General features: G+C 42.9%; 1 protein-coding gene across 1 annotated transcript in view; it reads right to left on the bottom strand.

Moving 5' to 3' along the window:
* Positions 1 to 17,894, bottom strand: part of THSD4 (thrombospondin type 1 domain containing 4) — a 276,631-nt gene that overhangs the window by 31,968 nt on the left and 226,769 nt on the right. Inside the window, exons 8-10 of the mRNA XM_089538427.1 lie at positions 4,417 to 4,592; positions 3,542 to 3,638; positions 1,975 to 2,217 (exon numbers count right to left, since the gene is read on the bottom strand). Of these exons, the coding sequence (XP_089394553.1) occupies positions 1,975 to 2,217; positions 3,542 to 3,638; positions 4,417 to 4,592 (516 nt within the window). The remainder of the gene's footprint in view (positions 1 to 1,974; positions 2,218 to 3,541; positions 3,639 to 4,416; positions 4,593 to 17,894) is intronic.

The raw sequence follows: 17,894 nt of genomic DNA, 5'->3' as shown, positions 1-17,894 counted from the left end.
TCAAAAATCTATGGATGCCAGCCATGAAAGACTTCGACTTCACGGACTATTTATTTACTTACTTATTGTACTTATATCCCGTATTTCTCCCAAATGCAATTCAGTGTCATGAAAGCTAAATTATCATCCTCAGATTTTTAGGGGCATCTTTAATTCTCCTGGTAGGGTTTCCTCCCCACAACCCATGTCACTTTTGGCAGCTGGATGAGTTTGGCAGTTCTTAGTTAGCTGTCTTTCTCAAAGCACTTGCCCCTTTTTGTGTCGATTGAAGTGACGATCGTTCTGCTTCTTTCCAAGCTGCATTTTTGTAGCTGCTTACATTCCTATTTGTAATGCGGGCCGGGCATTTGGGGTTGTGGTTAAAAGCTGCAGCCTGGCAGCGGGGAGGAAGGAGGTGGGTTTTTTATTAAAATGTCCGGCTCCCACTGGATCCTTTGAAGAATTCTTGGCCACCTTTATTGTTTCCAGAGGTTATAAATGGCTAGAGCATGTTGCATTTGGCAAGAGGAGATGGGTGGGGGCATTTGCACTGCCCTTACCAGCTGGGGTGAGTTTTCCTAGTTGTGATGCCTCGGTTGAAGAATCGGACTCTTTGCCAATACAAATGCAAAGCAAAGAGGGAAGGTAATTTGGCCAATATTAATAGCTCAGAGATTTTTTTTCTTCCCGTCCCAAGTGTAAGGAGAAGAAAACTGTTTTTGAAAATAGGTTTCTATAAATCACTGTGTTCGGAATGACCTAGGTCTAAGCTAAAGAGTCTCAGAAGGAAAATGTTTGGTTCAGGTTTGGGCAGATATTGTGTGAGCTTGGTCCCTACATTGGCCATATTTTCATGCAGCTGATGCTGTTGCTCCCACTAAACCACATCATGTTCTGGAATGTCAGCTGTGAGTTGGTGGACACCATGAAGAACACCACAAGCTTTCTCATTAAAATGCAGAAATGAAAGAAAAAAATCACCTTGAAAAAACATTTTTGAAAAGACCATATCTCCCAGAATCCCCAAGTCAGTATAGCCATTGAACAGACTGGCTGCAGGATTTTGGGAGCTGCAGACTGCAAAATAATTTTGCAGGTCTTGGTAGGAAAGAATACGTTATGCATTAGGACCGGCCTAAAAGATCCACACTGTAAATTACATTGAACCTCTCTTTTGCTTTCTTTGCAACCTTAGTTCATAAAAATGTACAAAAATTCTCATTTTTTTTCCATTCATGACACAAAATAGTATCTTGACACCTTGGTACACTCCGCAATGCCACTGCCATGAGATTTGTCACATTGTGGGGGGCTTCCTACAAAACGTCTTTTCTATCTGCACAAAGCAAATAGAAAGGCTAAACGTCTCACAAAACTACAGCTCCTGGAATTTCCTAGCACTGAGCCAAGGCAGTTAAAGCGGTCTCAAACAGGAATTATTTCTGCAGTGTGTTTTGGAACAAAGATAGTTACATAAGTAGCACAGAATTCTGGCCTCTACTTTGAAAAGTTTCTTTTGCCCAGAGTAACTCCTTAATTGTGAATGGTTCCCCAAAGCTTTGCAGTTTTTGAGTACTTCCTTGCAGAAGAAAGCAAACAAATTAAGTTCTTCATTCATGCCTACCAGAATGAAATTAACCAAGATTTACATCCCTAATGCATCCCGACAAACTACGGTCCTTCCCTCATAAAGATGGCCGTCGGGAATGCTTATTACATGCTTCTCTCCATTGCCACTGCAAATGACATTTCCTCTTTTTCCATGAATAAATGCTCTCTTTTGCTTTTAATGGATGGATACCCCATGCTTTATTGCTCTTTATAGGCTTGGCTCCCGACAGATTTTGGTTCTGTTTGTTTTTCCCTCGGTTGGAGACTACGACAACACAGTTACTAAATTCTTCTCCCCTGCTACATGTTTTTGCTTTTGGCATACTGGGACTCCCCAGGGTCACATATATGTGTCAACTGCACATGCACCGCAAAACCGCCTACCTTTCCCACACGTGGCGCTGCATTCGGTTGTTCCAATCTGCTTCCAGTTGTATTCCCGGCTGCGTCGAGGTGGCTGTCCAGCAGGCACCTGGTTGTCTGGCGGATGGGAAGGAAATCTTCCAGGCTGGAGAACCGGGAAGCTCCCCACAGGCTGACCCATGTGAGTCCCTGTCTCCCTGTGCAAAGTCTCTTCCTCATAATTCACACTCTCTGTCACATCCAGCTGGCCATTGAATGGCTCCCCTGTGGGAACGGAGACAATCACAAACTAAAAGAATAAGCGTTTTCTCTCTCAACTATGAACCAATTGGAACGAGGCATGGCAAAATCCTCCCCAGTGGCTTGGGATGCTTATGCGAGTTTAGAAGTGCATTTCAAGAGGTAATACCTGTAATGGATCTACAGGCATACTTCAGCCAATAAACCCTTTGACAATGAATCTCCTTTCCTCATCTCCTGACCCCAATTTTCTTGCTTGCTTTCTGTCAAGCTGGAAGGGCTGTGTGTGCATTTTAACATTGCATTGGTACTGGGAGGAGGATGAAGGAGGGTTGGCAAAAAATACTTTTGCTCTCAGGTTGCAGCATTGTATCTGCTGTAAACTGTGCCATAAAGAAAGCATGAGCTGGGAATGAGGGTACTCATTTTACCGACCTACAAAAGGGTGGAAGGCTAAATGAGACTTGGAGCCCTGGGATCAAACTTGCAGCCTGAGGTTGTGAGTTCGATCTCAGAGGGCTCCAAGGTTGACTCAACCTTCCATCCTTTTGTAGGTTGGTAAAATGAGGACCCAGCTTGTTGGGATCAATTGTTCACAGCTTGTAAACCGCTTAGAGAGTGTTGAGTTCACTATGAAGAGGTATAGAAATGTAAATGTTATTGCTATTGCTAAGAATGGGAGTCTTCTCCAGCAGATTCTACCGTAGCCACATGTGATTGCTTGCAACAGGCAAGGTAGACAGCAGCTGCCTCCAGAAACCTTTACTGGGCATGTATGAACAGGGGGCTACAGATAAAGGGGGAGAGCAGGTAAGGCTCTCTTACCAGCTCTCCCCTAGTGCAACTGATTGGGAAGTATGGGGATGCAGACCACACCGGGTGACACTCAATCAGGCCCTCCTCCCACTCTGTGAAATATCTGCACATTGGGTACTACCATCACTATCATCACCCCAAGAGGTCCCTTCTGCAAAGCTTCCTGCAAGTTCTCCCTCCCTTCACCCACCCAAACACACACAGGAGAAGGAGGAAACAGTAGTGTCACCCCCATAGGTTTCTTGCTCCATACGTAGGAAGGAAAGAAGGTAACAGCAATGGACATTTTAACATTCCTAGCATGTTGCTTAAAGAAGAGGCAACAGTGCATAGCAGCTGGCTACTGCTTTGTGGCCTTCAAAAATTAGCCAGATACCATGCGCCACTGTCTTCTGTTTGGTTGCCATAGGAGGGATGCTAAAGCCACGGCTACCCCGTGATACATTTGCCTTAGGGTCACTGTGAGTCAAAAATGACTTGAATGCACACAACAACAAAGGCAATACTTTGATGGAGAAACAGGCTGTCTTACCTGGACGTCTATGAAGAGGCACCTGAGGGCTAATGACATTGGGCCCCGGTATGATGTACTCATAATGTATTCCTGGATTAGGCTGCTGATGAATCATCTAAAAAAGAAAAGAAAGCAGTCATCTTTTCCACAGCAAACAAATGGCAAGAGGTATATCACAGAAACTCTACATTCATACTTAGGTGAGACTTGAGAGCTTCTAATCCATCATGGCTGGAGGCCTGTTGGTGTCTTACAACTGCACAAATTCCCCTAGAAAAGGTTTGGACACACTTTTGTCCAATGTGGAATGTTCACATTTAATCCAAGGTTGTGGAAGGAGACTTACTCAAATGGTATCACTACACATGCAGATGCGTGTTGTTTGTGGAGACTCATTGCTCATTGCACATGGAAGCGCATTTGGCCGTGCAATCAGTTGCACTTTTGGTGTCTTGCGTTCAGTTGCACAATGCTGTCATCAAACATAAAGGTTGTATGGCATGTTTAAGGCATACCTCCACTTCTAGAGATTTGCAAATCACAATCTCAATATAAATTCTCAGCCCAGAACCTCTGAATTCTTTATGGCTCAGATTTTAAATTTGGACTAGAGGGAAATTGCAACACCAGCAGCCCACTCACACAGGGAGTTAAAAATAATCCACCAATTTTCTCTTACTTGAAAAGAAAAGGTCAAGAAACCTCATTGAAAATATTTTTAAGTTATGAACAAGAAATGACCAGCATCCTTTCCTGCTGGTCTTCCCTCCAATTTAGCTGATTTAATTTAATTCAACCTATATTTATCCTTTATTAAAGTATAGTGAGAAAGGATGGAAAAGAACCCTGGTTAAGAGAAAACAATATTATTATGCCAAATATTTTCATCTTACATAGACATCCAAGACTTCGTTGGTTGGGCCATCGGCTAAAAAGGACTCCCCGGCAGTACTTGAGATTTCATTGGGGCGTTTGTAAGTGAACATGGTTCCTCCTCCCTCATATCTCCCAGGTCGATCGATTGCCCAGTTCCCATTGATAATAGACCGTCCCGATCGACTCCGCAATGCTGTAAGAAAGGAGTGGAGGGAGGCATAAATGTGACAATTATGTTTATATCTACACTCTTACACATACACACAGCCAAGTTGATTATGTGGTTGTTTCTGATCATGATTTGAAAACAAAGACAACAGGAAAGCATTTAGAGATTAGTGCAGCCAACTATGAATGAATGGCCTACTATTTAGATATGAGTTTGGGAAGTTCCTCATCAAAAGAAGGACCTGAGGAGGTCATAGGAGGTTATAAGGCTTATGAGGAACTCATCTCAGGGAGATTTCCAGTAGATGTTTGGCCAGAGGTGGAATAACCATACTGGATAGCTGCTTTGTGCCTTTAATGCATCCATAGTCTGACACCTCAGGTTCTTCTTCAGACCAGCTTCCTGCCTATGGAAATCTAAATCCATCTGGCCAGAAGGTCCTTCCCATGGTTCTTCTTCAAAGTTGGTCCAGCAGTGCCAAAGCATAAGTAAGTATTGAGCAGGGCACAACCCAACAAAGTCAAAAGCATGTGCCCCCTAAATCAAAGAGGAACCTTTCCTGTCCTCACTGAGAGTCACACTTCTTCATAGAGCCACATGAGAATGGTAAATTGGGTCCAAAGCAGCAATGGAAAAGTCATCACTAATGGTGGATGAAGATACCTTGTTCTCTTGTGCTATCCTCTTTCTTAGTACCCCTCTCCTCCTGAGCAGTTCGAAATGTTACTTTATTGGCCTAAAACTCCCAGATTATCTCAGTCAATCCTAAACAATAGTCAAAATCCTGCGGGCGTTTTACATATATGTAAACTCTCCTATGGAAATAGTTGAACTTTTCTGTCTGATGTGGCACATATCTATAGGACATTATGCATACTAATGTACATTAAGCTTTCATAGAATCATAGAATCGTAGAGTTGGAAGAGACCACAAGGGCCATCCAGACCAACCCCATTCTGCCATGCAGGAACTCTCAGTCAAGGCATCCCCAACAGATGGCCATCCAGCCTCTCCTTAAAGACCTCCAAGGAAGGAGTTTGTTCCACTGTCAAACAGCCCTTACTCTCAGAAAGTTCTTCCTAATGTTGAGGTGGAATCTCTTTTCCTGGAGCTTGCATCCATTGTTCCGTGTTCTAGTCTCTGGAGCAGCAAAAAACAAGCTTGCTCCCTCCTCAATATGACATCCCTTCAGATATTTAAACAAGGCTTTCATATCACCTCTTAACTTTCTCTTCTCCAAGCTAAACATCCCCAGCTCCCTGAGTAGTTCCTCATTCCCTTCACCATTTTGGTCGCCCTCCTTTGGACACATGGCTCCAGTTTCTCAGCATCCTTTTTGAATTGTGGTGCCCAGAACTGGACACAGTATTCCAGGTGGGGCCTGACCAGCATATGTATTTGCTGAATTTCATAATTCACCAATGAGGAAGCATTGCTCAATGGTTGTGTTAACTTGTGAGAGTCCATTGACGCTCCTTTTCCTCGACATAGGAATTCGGTCTTGATTTTAGAGTTAAATCCCTCTTTCTTCCCAACATTATTACTGATGTAGTGAGTCGTGTATTGCTAACACGGCAATGACTCTGTCAGGGCCCATATATTGTTAGAAGAAAAGGAGGATGGGTAAATGGCCTTGGACAATAACATACTGTCATCAGGTTGCCGTTCTACTTAATGTGTTTTAATTTGAACACCTGCAATACAGATCTACTTGGCAAGCTTTATTTTCTTGGCCTGGCCAAGAAAAGAATTTTTTTTTTTAATATGGAACACATCTATGGAAGGTTTAATTTTTATTTTATTTTAATAGTTCCTAATATAGTTTCTTGGTTCTTAAAAAAAATAAAGTCACAGAAGCATAGAAACCTTTTGTAAAAGAAATAAAAATGCTGGCAAGGATTCAATGGAACCATACCAAAATTGGATCTGCCCTCAAAAACTGGTACTTCTGCTGAAGCCGAATATTCATCACAGATGACCAATCTAAATTAGATTTTATTAAATTGCTGCCAGAAAAGGTACCTGTTCAAATGTTTGGACACAGCAGACTCAAGTTTTGAAAAGCGTTATTTTGGGGGAATACACATTCCATAATCCCTGGTCACCCAGATGTAGGATGTACACCGTAAAACATGGAACATTCAAGGAAAATGTAAGCCATTACAAAACGAATGCTAAAAGCACTAGCAGAAATATAGATTCATTTCATATGGCTTCATTACATCTATGGCTGCATGCAGAAATAATCCAGTTTGATACCACATTAACTGCCAAGGCCCAATGCTATGGAATTCTGGGAGTTTTAGTTCACACACACACACACATATATTAAAATAAATTTTATTAATTAAAACAAAACAGACAAACAAACTTACCTACACATAAGCATTAAATTTAATTCCAGAATATTAAACAATATGTGAATCAACCATTACCCTTTATCAATCCTAATCTTACATTTCCAAGTGTCTAATATCCGAAACTATCTTCTATAAATTTTACATTATTATTATTATTATTTTTCTATTAATCTGCGAGACATTTAACTTCCTCTGTCAGAGAGCTCTGGTGCCACAACAAACTACAGTTCCCAAATTGCATAGCACTGAGCCGTGGCAGTTAAAGTAGTGTCAAACTGGATTATTTCTGTAGTGCAGATATATTTATATAGTACATATTTTATTATGTACTTAACCATATTTTTTCTGGTGTGCTTACCTTTGTTAAAATGCCTTGTTGGCTTGCAAGATATTTATAGAACTCTGGGCAAGACAAAAGCTTAATGTTGTACATGACTAACCACAAAACCTTGACTGAATAGGCATTGAAATTAAGCCTTGCATTTGTCCATTGTGTTGAAATTAAGGGAGGGAGAGCTTCCAGCATTTCCATTGCGTCCTCAAGCAAGCCCATGATTTAACACATTTGCTGTCCTTTTCCCCTTTGAGAATCAAATGTGCCTTGAGTGCTGGGTGCGAGTCTTGCTCCTAGGAAAAAAGAACTTTGGAAGGATCCATCCTGACCTCCTATTTGCTTCACAGGTCCAAAACACACTGCAGAAATAATCCAGTTTGAGACTGCTTTAAGTGCCCTGGCTCATTGCAAGGACATCCTGAGAATGGTAGTTTATTGTGGCACTACAGCTCTCTGATAGAGAAGGTTAAATGTCTCACAAAACTACAGTTCCTAGAATTCACCAACATTGAGCCAGGGCAGTTAAAGCAGACTCAAACTGGGTTATTTCTGCAGTGTGTTTTGGACCTCAATGGAAAGCCTATGATCCACTTCTGAGCTGCAGCCATTTTTCTGCTGCTTTAGTCCCAGACTTCTAAAGAGCGAAGGAGTTGGACAATATCTTGAAATTCGGCCATCATTGCCAAATGCCAAATTGATTTCTTGGGAGAGATTTCCGTATGTTGGGAGCGCTTCCGAAAGCAACGCGTGTGTAGTTTGGATCGTACTACGGAATGTAGAACTTTTTATTATTGTTGTTATTCCTTTACAAATGTGAGAAATGCCAGCAAGTTTTTTGGATAGCGTGAAAACTTGGTCCCTTTTTTCAGGTGCCAAATTGCAACCAATTATGCGTCTGGAACATTTAATGGGGAAGCTAATAAACCCCGCAGGGTGATGGGATCCCCATTTCATATTTCTCTTTAAATTAAAACCTAGAATGGTTTTTGCATTGTGGAGAAGTGGTAAAGTTAAATTATTGATTCGCTTTCCCCCATTACAAGAAGAGCTATATATATTTTTAAATACCAGCTGGATTTCCAAACTTGAAAGTAGAGCTGCAGTTAGAAAATGGAGACAGGTTTAACCAAAGAGGGAGTGCATCCCCAAAGAAAAGTGGAGAGGAAATACTCAAATTTTGATCCTGAACTATAGTTTGTCCTTTTCTCTGTCCCTTCTTTAGTCCAGTTTAAGAAGGAGAACTTCTAAACTCAATTCCATAACTGGACCAAGCACACTTTAACTAGGTCTCCATTTGCCTCCATTTTGGGGCCCTGTCAGCACTTAAACCGGATTATTTCTGCAGTGAGGATGCAGCCTTTGCTCTGATCATATTTGAAGGGTTTATAGTTTTTTGTGGGTCTTTCGGGCTATGTGGCCATGTTCAAGAAGAGTTTATTCCTGGCGGTTCACCAGCATCTGTGGCTGGCATCTTCAGAGAATGCATCATATGAAGATGCCAGCCACAGATGCTGGCAAAACATCCAGAATAAACTCTTCTAGAACATGGCCACATAGTCCTAAAAACCCACAAAAAACTATGGATGCTGGCCATGAACAACTTCACTTTTCAAGGGTTTCTTGCTGGGAAATGCTGGGAAACCTGAAGGCCATGTGTGCATGTTGGTGAAGTATTTATCATATACATTGCATTATTGTATCCTGATTTTCTGCAAGGTTTTTAAATAATAAACCAAGCCAGGATGGGGGTTTTTTTTTGTATGTGTGTTTGTATGTGTCAAGAGGAATATCTTTTATATCCTTGCTTTTTTGAAAAGCACAGAGATGAAGAAATGCATTATTTGCCTCAATCGCAGTTGGAAGCAAGAGGAACAAACATTCACATCCCTACCAGAAACACATTGTTTTGTCATTGGCTTCTGCCAAAGCCAAACAAGGCCATTATGCACCCCAACATTACTGCAGCAAGCAAGAGAGAAATATGTATTACTGCATCCTTCGAAATCCCTTTGGAACAACCACTGCCACTCTGAGTAATGCACTTATCTAGTTTACACTTTCCCTATGAAGCAAATGTCCCATATTTTTCTTGAAAGAGGCAGCAATAGCTACAGCAGAGAGGCATTATTCCGAAGTGTTTCGGTAACAGATATAACCCAAAATTTTCCCCTGGGGCTGCTGAAATTGGAAAGGCATGTATGAAAAGAATGGGAAAGTGCCGTGAATGTCATATTCTGTATTTTTTATTGCATGCATCCAGTCATGCTCAGTCTGAACTGGAAACTAAATGGTTAAAATTCCTTTTCCAAAAGTAGTTGAACAACTTTTCATAGTCTGTTGATTCTGTATATCAAGTTAAAATAATGAGTTGTTCGTAATTAAATTAATTTCAGTTATGAAGGCGCAGCTTGTTACGTGCAAATTGTACAGGAGATGCCTTCACTCCTTTTGTGATGTTAGTTTGAAAATTGTCGTTGATTTAACAGTTATCAATCAATTAATAGTTCCATTGTGGTCATTGACCACAGTGCAAATTTAATAGTTAAATTAAATGAATGCACTAAATGGTGGAAGAGGAATATCATGTGGTCCAAGGATTCATTAAATGGTGGAAGAGGAATATCATGTGAATTCATTAAATGGTGGAAGAGGAATATCATGTGGTCCAAGGATTGACCGATGAGGTGCCTCACTTTGGCACTTCATGCTTTCTTGTGAGACTTGAGGAATCCATGACACGGAAGAAAGGAGACTGTGACCCAGTACAGAATGGGGCAAAACACCAGTCTGAGGCTGAAATTAGGGCTCAGGAGAGCGGATCATCTGCATGCTCCATGCTCTCCAGGTGCCATCTTGGCTTGCCCCCATCCATACAGGGGCTGCCATGATGATGTACATGTGGCACCACGTCCAAATGGCATGGCGCTGCACGGACATCATCATGGCATGCCCAGCGTGTGCCCTAAAAAGAAACTTCCGGGAGCGGTTGCTGCGGCCTCCATGTGGGGCAGAAAGGGTTGGCGTCTCAGCACTCCTTTCTCCCCATCTGTATCCCCTCTGTATCTCCCACCACAGTTCAGTGGACTGAAGAAGTCAAGGTTTTAAAATTTAAAAAGACTAACAAGAGTCAGGCTCGTGTAGTGGTTTGAGCAGGGGTCGGCAACCTACAGCCCGCGGGCCGGATCTGGCCCAGCGAGGCCTTGGGACCGGCCCCAGCCCAGTCCTGCTGCCAATTGTTGCCCCGCCGCAGCTTCCGCACTGTTCTGGGCGCCATTTTGAGTTTGGCCCCCCAGTTGTCTGAGGGACAGCAACCCGGCCCCCGGCTCAAAAAGGTTGCCTACCCCTGGGTTTGAGTATTGACGCCAGCCTTGCCCTGCTCAGTCACCACTAAATTTGGAAACAAAAATGGGAACAATGGAAAATGGTCCAGTTCAACGGAGCATTAGGGGGAAATGTAGAGTGTTTGCCCATCGTACAGAACACTTTTCTGCCAAAGTCCATGGAATGGCCATGGTTTTGCAGTGAGGAAAAATGGGCAAAGGGAGGACTGTTCAGAGGGATCATGGAGGATAGGAGAGAGAAGAAATAAGATGGGAAGAAAGAAGGAAGCAGAGCATAGAAAGGTAATGGTTGGACAACAGCACCCAGAATCTTGCAAACAGCATGGTGGTCAGGGCTGAAATCCTATTGTTAAATCCAACTAGAGTGGATATATTGAGTTGAGTTGTTAGTTAACAGTTGGTTCAGTCAACAGGTTAGGAATAATCAATAATCAATTAAACTATTGTGGCTCATGGACTAGAGGAGGGCAGTCCAAAAACTAACTTTTCCTAGGTATGGGATCCCATAACAAGACCCCAGTGTCCCAAATATTTTCCACCATACTTGCAATTGGAAATAGGTCTGTACAGCGAGGCCAGATGCAAATCAATGGGAATTTGCAAATTTATGTCAGAGCAAAGGTTTCCAAATGAGTCTTAGCTGTTATGGAATCCCAAGCCGGGGAGAACAAAAACCCAGCCTGATCGTCAGCGTTGCAGATAAATTGGCCCTGGAAAATGTAAGGGTGAGTTGCTTGATTTGGATTAGAGAGGCTCTTAGAGGCCAATTTAGTGTGCTTCAAGCTGGCTGCTAGATTAACGGCTCATATGTTGGCTGGGAGGCAGGCCAAAAGCTACGCAGGTAACATCTAAAAGAAGGGATAACTTAATAACTTTTGTAGGAGGGGCGTTAAGTTAAAAATGGAAAAAGCACTTTAAAAACCAGGGGTGGGGAGGGGAGATTTCCTGACCTGCAAAGGTGGAGCATGGATGCTACCAATTTCTGTGCTATTCCACTTGCAAAGCAGATGCTGGATATACCATTTGAGACGTGGGGTCCATCAACGCTGCAGAAATAACACAGTTTGACAGCACGTTAAATGCTGCAGCTCCATCCTATGGAAACCTGGGATTTGTAGTTATACAAAGTCTTCAGCCTTCTCGGCCAAAGAGCACTGATGCCTCACAAAACCTCTGTACAATGGAGCCATGGCAGTCAAAGTGGTGTCAAACTTTCTACAGAGTAGATGCACCCACAGTGGCTTGGGCAATTTGTGACCCCTCCCCATTATGGAGAGGGGAAACACTTCTTTAAATTGGTCAAAATGAGTTTCTTGAGGGTCAGGAAACATTGATGAGAAGCACTGTTTACAATTTGGGAATTCTTCTATGCAAAATTTTCATGTGGTTTTGTTTTGCTCACAAAACAGCATTTTTCCATGCAGAAAAAACTGCTTTCTGCACCAAACACCTCCTTGTGAGTTTTGCGCAGAAGAAGTGTTGAACTGCGAATAACTTTCGAAAACTGCACAGTTTTTCGAAACGTTCTCGGAACAAGAAGAAAAATTGCACAAATTACTCATTGTTTCCTTCTAGAAGAAAATTAACGAATAACAACCCTACCCCTATATTTCCATTTTGTGAAGTATAGCTGAGCAGCTTCCCCTGCCTTCCAGCTATATCTAGAGTCCCTCCATTGAGCAGGGATTTGCAGCAAATGGCCCATGAGGCCCCTTCCAACTCTAAGGTTCTATAATTCTATGAAACATGTCCCTCATCCCTTCATTCCCTGTCAGTAAGTGAAAGCCCTCCATGGACCTGACACTTGCAGGTGATGGGAAGATGCAAACTTGCACAAGTGAAGCCATGCTTGCAACTAGGACTCCATGCTGTGCGTGATTCAAAGCTTTTCCGGAGAGGAGTAACATTTTTAAAATTTTAGAAACATGCACAGGCACACAGAGGCAGGAAAAATCAATTTTATGACACCAGTCTGAATCCCAAACCATTTGCAACTGAAATGGTTGTCAATCTTGCAAAGGAAATGAGAGAAGATGGCTCCAAGCGGGTCTGCCTTTGTCATCAGCTCTGTCTTTGGCTGTCATTATCACTGTGGGATGTAAGTGGGGATTTTCCTTGGCTTGAAAAATGTGTTTCCAGCATGAGGTGTGTCTCAATAAAGATGTCACAAAAGAGGCAGGCGGTAGGTCTGCCTAAGAACACAGCATCATAAATCAGGCTGCCCTCCCACTTTGGATGAGAGCGACATGGCAAGTGGCATGAAATTGATTGTTCCAAGCTTGCCTTGAAACTTTATCTTGCCAAGTTGATGGCCTTCCCTGCTTAAGACATAGAATTCATGGTTACTAACTGGGGCAGAATTCAGAGAGAGACCTGTAAGTCTGGAATATCAGAATGCAAAAGGATCTTGTAGCACTTCTGAGAACAACTGTGCAAAAGAAGATGTAGCACAAGCTTCTGTAGACTTAGGTCTGCTTCTTCAGATGCAATCTTATGGTAAGCTTCCATCTAGGGTAGAGTTTGTAAATGAACCTGCCATAGAGATCTTATGTAAGGGACATGACTCCTTGGAAAAGATGTGAATGTTCAAGTAAAGTCAACAGTAGAAAAAGAGGACGAGCACATTAGAGACAGATTGATTGCAAAAAGGAAGCCCCAGCCTTGAGTTTGGAAGACATTTCACTCGAGTTTTTAAAAAGCCCTTTCAAATTCCCAAGGGATTAAAAACATGAACGCAGGAGAAAGAGAAACAAATAATTTTTTACCAGCCCTAAGTCTTCTTTTACTAAAATCCTCCTTTCCTCTCCTGATTCACATTCCTCATTTTGCAAATTCAGACTGCAAATCTGTGAGCAGGACCTGCCTTATATTTCCTGCCTTACATTTGCACAGCACCTGCTAATGGAAAGTTTTGTCACTGCTCCTCTTCCAAATTCTCCACTCCAGCCACTACTGTCTGTAAAGAAAAAGGAATCTGACTGTACGCATAGTGCTTGGGAAGAAGGCTGACCTCTCTCTGTTTGGGAAATCCTACCAGCAGCATGTCGTCCTTTGTTTATTCAGCTCCATTCCTTCCTTTCCTCTTCTTCAGACACTCTCTCCCACCCTGACAGTGCTCCGTTTTCTCAGTGGGAAGAAGCCTACAAAAAGCCCCCTGAGAGCAATAAGCCAAGTGGGAGGAAGAGTGAGAGCTGCTGGATGCAGTAGTTCAGAAATGATAACAGGTAGGTGTCCTGTGATTTATCCTCTGGTTATGAAGCCTAGCTAGAAATGAGATGCTGGGCAGGGGGATTGAGAGACCTAGCAGGTATGTCTCCACTGTCATGCAACATGCTTGTGATGGGTCCTCCAGGCCACAAATGTTTCAAACTCCTACATATCTGTCCCACTGAATGAAGGTATTGTCTCCATTCTTAGGTATCTCACCTTGTCTCTTGCTCTCTATGCAGATTTACTCACTGAGGCAAGACTTGTATTCTCTTCTCCAAGGAAAGCATAACTAAGAAATCCAGGTGTAAGGAGCAGCCAAGAGAGGAAGATTGTGAGTGTGAGGTTCATGGTTCATGATAATGCAATTTTTTCCATCATATCTCAGGCCCGAGTCACACTGACCAAAAGCAGTGTGCTGGCATTGAAACTAAGGTTCCAGAGTGTGCGGCAACCACACACTCTGGAACCCTAGTCCATACGCATGGCGGCATTATGGTGGCATCCTGTCCACATGGGTGCTGCATGATGATGGCGATGATGCACAGCATCTGCACGTCACTGCATGTTGTGTACATGGCACAGTCATGATGTACACAACACGCCACAAAAAGAATCCAGGAGAACTGGGTTCTTGTTACAGCGAAGGGATTTTGGCAGCTGCAGCGTCCTTCTGCAGTTAAAATGGGCGACTCCAGCCTGCCGTTTCAAGGTGGTCTGTACTGCTCCTCAGTTATCAGGACACAACCTACAATGATGAACCTTACTCAGTCCCTCCTCCACACACATCCTCCTGCAGCCCACGGCCAGGTTAGGGGGCGGACAAGAAATAAATCTCCTAGCATTCCTATGCGTCTTAGGGCTACTGGGAGTTGCAGTTCAACAATATCTAATGGGCTGCATAATTTTCCCATTCCCATATACTCTCCTGTCTCAACAATCTCTTCCCTCTTCTATTAAACCTGTTTATATGGCTTGCTCATTCAGAGACTCTCCAGTTTCAACTCAGCTTCCAAACACGCATATCCCTCTACTCCCCAAAACCTTGATCAAGCTGCTTCTTAATGTTCCTTAACAGTAAGGACATTCCTTCCACCTCTGTTCAACTACACACCCATAAGCTCAGCCTTTGAATCTCAGCATGCCCTTGGCACTGGCTCCTAATGCTGGATAAACACCATTGAATTGTTTCCTAATCCAACCACAGCATGGGCGTTCAAGTATAAGAGGAGAGATTAGTTCATGCGCTCATGGTTGTTCACCCTTTGCTTTCTTTGCTCAGCGCAGAAAAGAAGGGGGAAGCCCACTTGTGTTTTCTGGAATAAAAACATCAGGAGCGTAGGGAACAAGCCAAGTGAAGATGATCATGGAGGCAATAGCCTTCCACGATCCTTGGTTGATTCCCTGTCCTGTGTCACATAGAGGAGGATTGGCCTCACCACCTGTTTTCTGACAGGTAGTTACTGACAATGTAAATTTCTATTAGCAGCCAGCAAAACATAGCCCACAATGATCCTCCGCAATGTCAAGTGCAGCAGGAGACTCAATTCAGAAATCCAAGCTTCAGTAGTTAAAACTCAGAAGACCTTTATTAAGAAACTGTAGATCCAGTCCAGTAACATTCAATGCCAGAACTGATCAGCAAATGTTAAAATTGTCCAATTAAACTACACCTATATGAAGCTGAAGGCTTTCGTGGCCAGCATCCATAGCTTTTTGTGGGTGTTTCAGGCTATGTGGCCATGTTCTAGAAGTGTTTATTCCTGATGTTTCGCCAGCACACGCACTCAGAAAGAAAAATGTTGCCCATCATATCCAGTGTTTTTGGCCAAGGTGGTGGAAAGGGGACCTTAAATGTCCTCAGATATTTCATATAAAAAAAAACATCTGCTTCATATTATTTAAGGCATCTGTAGCTTAATACTAGTATGAGAATGGTATAGCCCCTCCAACAGATGTTGTTGCATTGCAAGTCTCAACTGCCCTAGTCATCATAGCCAGTGGTGAGGAATGCTAGGCACTGCAGTTCACTCACATCTTATGGAAAGCCACAAGTTTTCTACTCCTGGTGTCATTGATACTGGTCCCTACTAGGGCTCCATGCTCTAAGCAAAGGGGCTTGCAGGGGAGACTGCAAGATGGACACTTTCCTCCTCGGTTTGGATCATGGCCCAACATTGCTAGTCCTGCAATGCAGGTTGAGTCTCTCTTACCCAGGATGCCAAAACCCGAAATATTCCAAAACCCAAAATTGTCCATATGGGTGGCTGAGGTTCAATGTACATGAACCTTGTTTCATGCACAAAATTATTTAAAAATACTGTGTACAAAATTACCTTCAGTCTATGGGTATAAGGTGTATAAATGAATTTCATGTCTAGACTTGGGTTTCATCTCCCTAGATCTCTCATTATGTATATGCAAATATTTCAAAATCTGGAGGGGGGATCCAAAATCCAAAATATTTCTGGTCCCAGGCACTTTGGATAAGGGAGAATGAACCTATAGTTTCAAGAAGCAAGTGTTGTGCCCTTGAACAGAACCAAGAAAATACAGACATGGGATAACATTCAGGCAAGAGAACCACAGGGACATGAACTCAGCAGAAGAGAAACAATCCAGGTCACAATATCAACAGCTGGGAGAATCCAAATGGCCAAATCCAATTAAATGTAGCTCTATTCCTAATCTGTAATCAAGCCATTAAATGAGCTCACCAAGGGATTTATTTAATGGAAGCCTTCATCCATAACCCGCAATATTACTTTTCCTTTCAGGTCCCTTCCCCCTTCTTTTTCTTTAATTCCCATGATCTGAAATGATTCTCCTTGCCTTATTGCACAATTCAGGTGAAGGGCTTAGCAAAACTCAAAAGGAGGATTAAAGCATTTCTCAGCAGAAGAAGAGGGAGCGTCGCGCTAATAGTGGACACAGTCAAAGAGGGACTTAGCATACAAATTAGCAGGCAGGTCTCGCCGTAACCACTGTCTCTGGAGGGCTCCTCCTGCCTCACTTTGGCATCATGGAAAACAGAGAGGCTAAATGCCATCACTTCTTCAACATAACATGATTTCATTTTCGTATCTCAACTAATTACTATTTGCAATGCTCATTCCAACTGTCATGATTCTAGCAGCTGAGGAAGAAAAGAACAGAGAGGCACATCACTGTCATGCTTTGATTCCAGCAACTGAAGAAAGGCCCTCCTTTCATCCCGACTGCCATTACTCTGAGGGAATGAAGAGCAGCCATGCATAGCATCATTGTGCCTTGGTTCCAGCGGCTGAGGAAAGGTCCTCCCTCCATCCCAACTGCCATTACTCTGGCAACTGAGGGAGAGAAGAGCAGCCAGGCACAGAACCACGATGTCTTCATTCCAGTGGCTGAGGAAAGACCATCCCTCCATCCCAACTGCATTTACTCTGTCCTCTGAGGCAGAGAACTGGAGCTAGGTGTGGTACCATGATGTTTTGATTCCAGGGGCAAAAGAAAGAACCTCCCTCCAACTGCTATTACTCTGACAACTGAGGGAGAGATGAATAGCCAGGCACAGCACCATCATGCCTTCATTCCAACAGCTGAGAATGGGTCCTCCCTCCATCCGAACTGCCATTACTCTGGCAACTGAAGGAGAGAAGAGCAACCAGATGCAGGACCACCAGGTCTTGATTCCAGCCCCTCCATCCATCCCAACTGCCCATTACTCCAGCATCTGAGGGAGAGAAGAGCAAACAGCATAGTAGCATTGTGCTTTGACACACACACACACCGCCATTCCCCTTTCCTTGTGTGTCATGTCTTTTTGGATTGTAAGCCTGAGGGCAGGGAATAGTCAAATCCACCATTTATAAGCCATTCTGGGAGCAGAAGGTTGGGGTATAAATGCACTAAATATAAACAAAAATGTTTATATCCTGCCCTGCTTCAAATATCTCCAGACAGCTTACATTAAGCTCAATTGCAAAAATGTAAATGTAATAAAAGTTAAGCCACAGTTTTAAAAGATATCAAACAACGTAACAGTTTCAAACATACATGTATACATTGACTAAAATCATTAGATCCCAAAGGCTTTCAAAGAAA

Source organism: Sceloporus occidentalis, unplaced genomic scaffold (assembly GCF_023333645.1).
Source record: "Sceloporus occidentalis isolate IW3139 unplaced genomic scaffold, rSceOcc1.0.p SCAF_9, whole genome shotgun sequence".
Taxonomy (NCBI): domain Eukaryota; kingdom Metazoa; phylum Chordata; class Lepidosauria; order Squamata; family Phrynosomatidae; genus Sceloporus; species Sceloporus occidentalis.
Note: the sequence above shows the minus strand (reverse complement) of the source record. Positions and strands in the feature narration are given on the sequence as shown.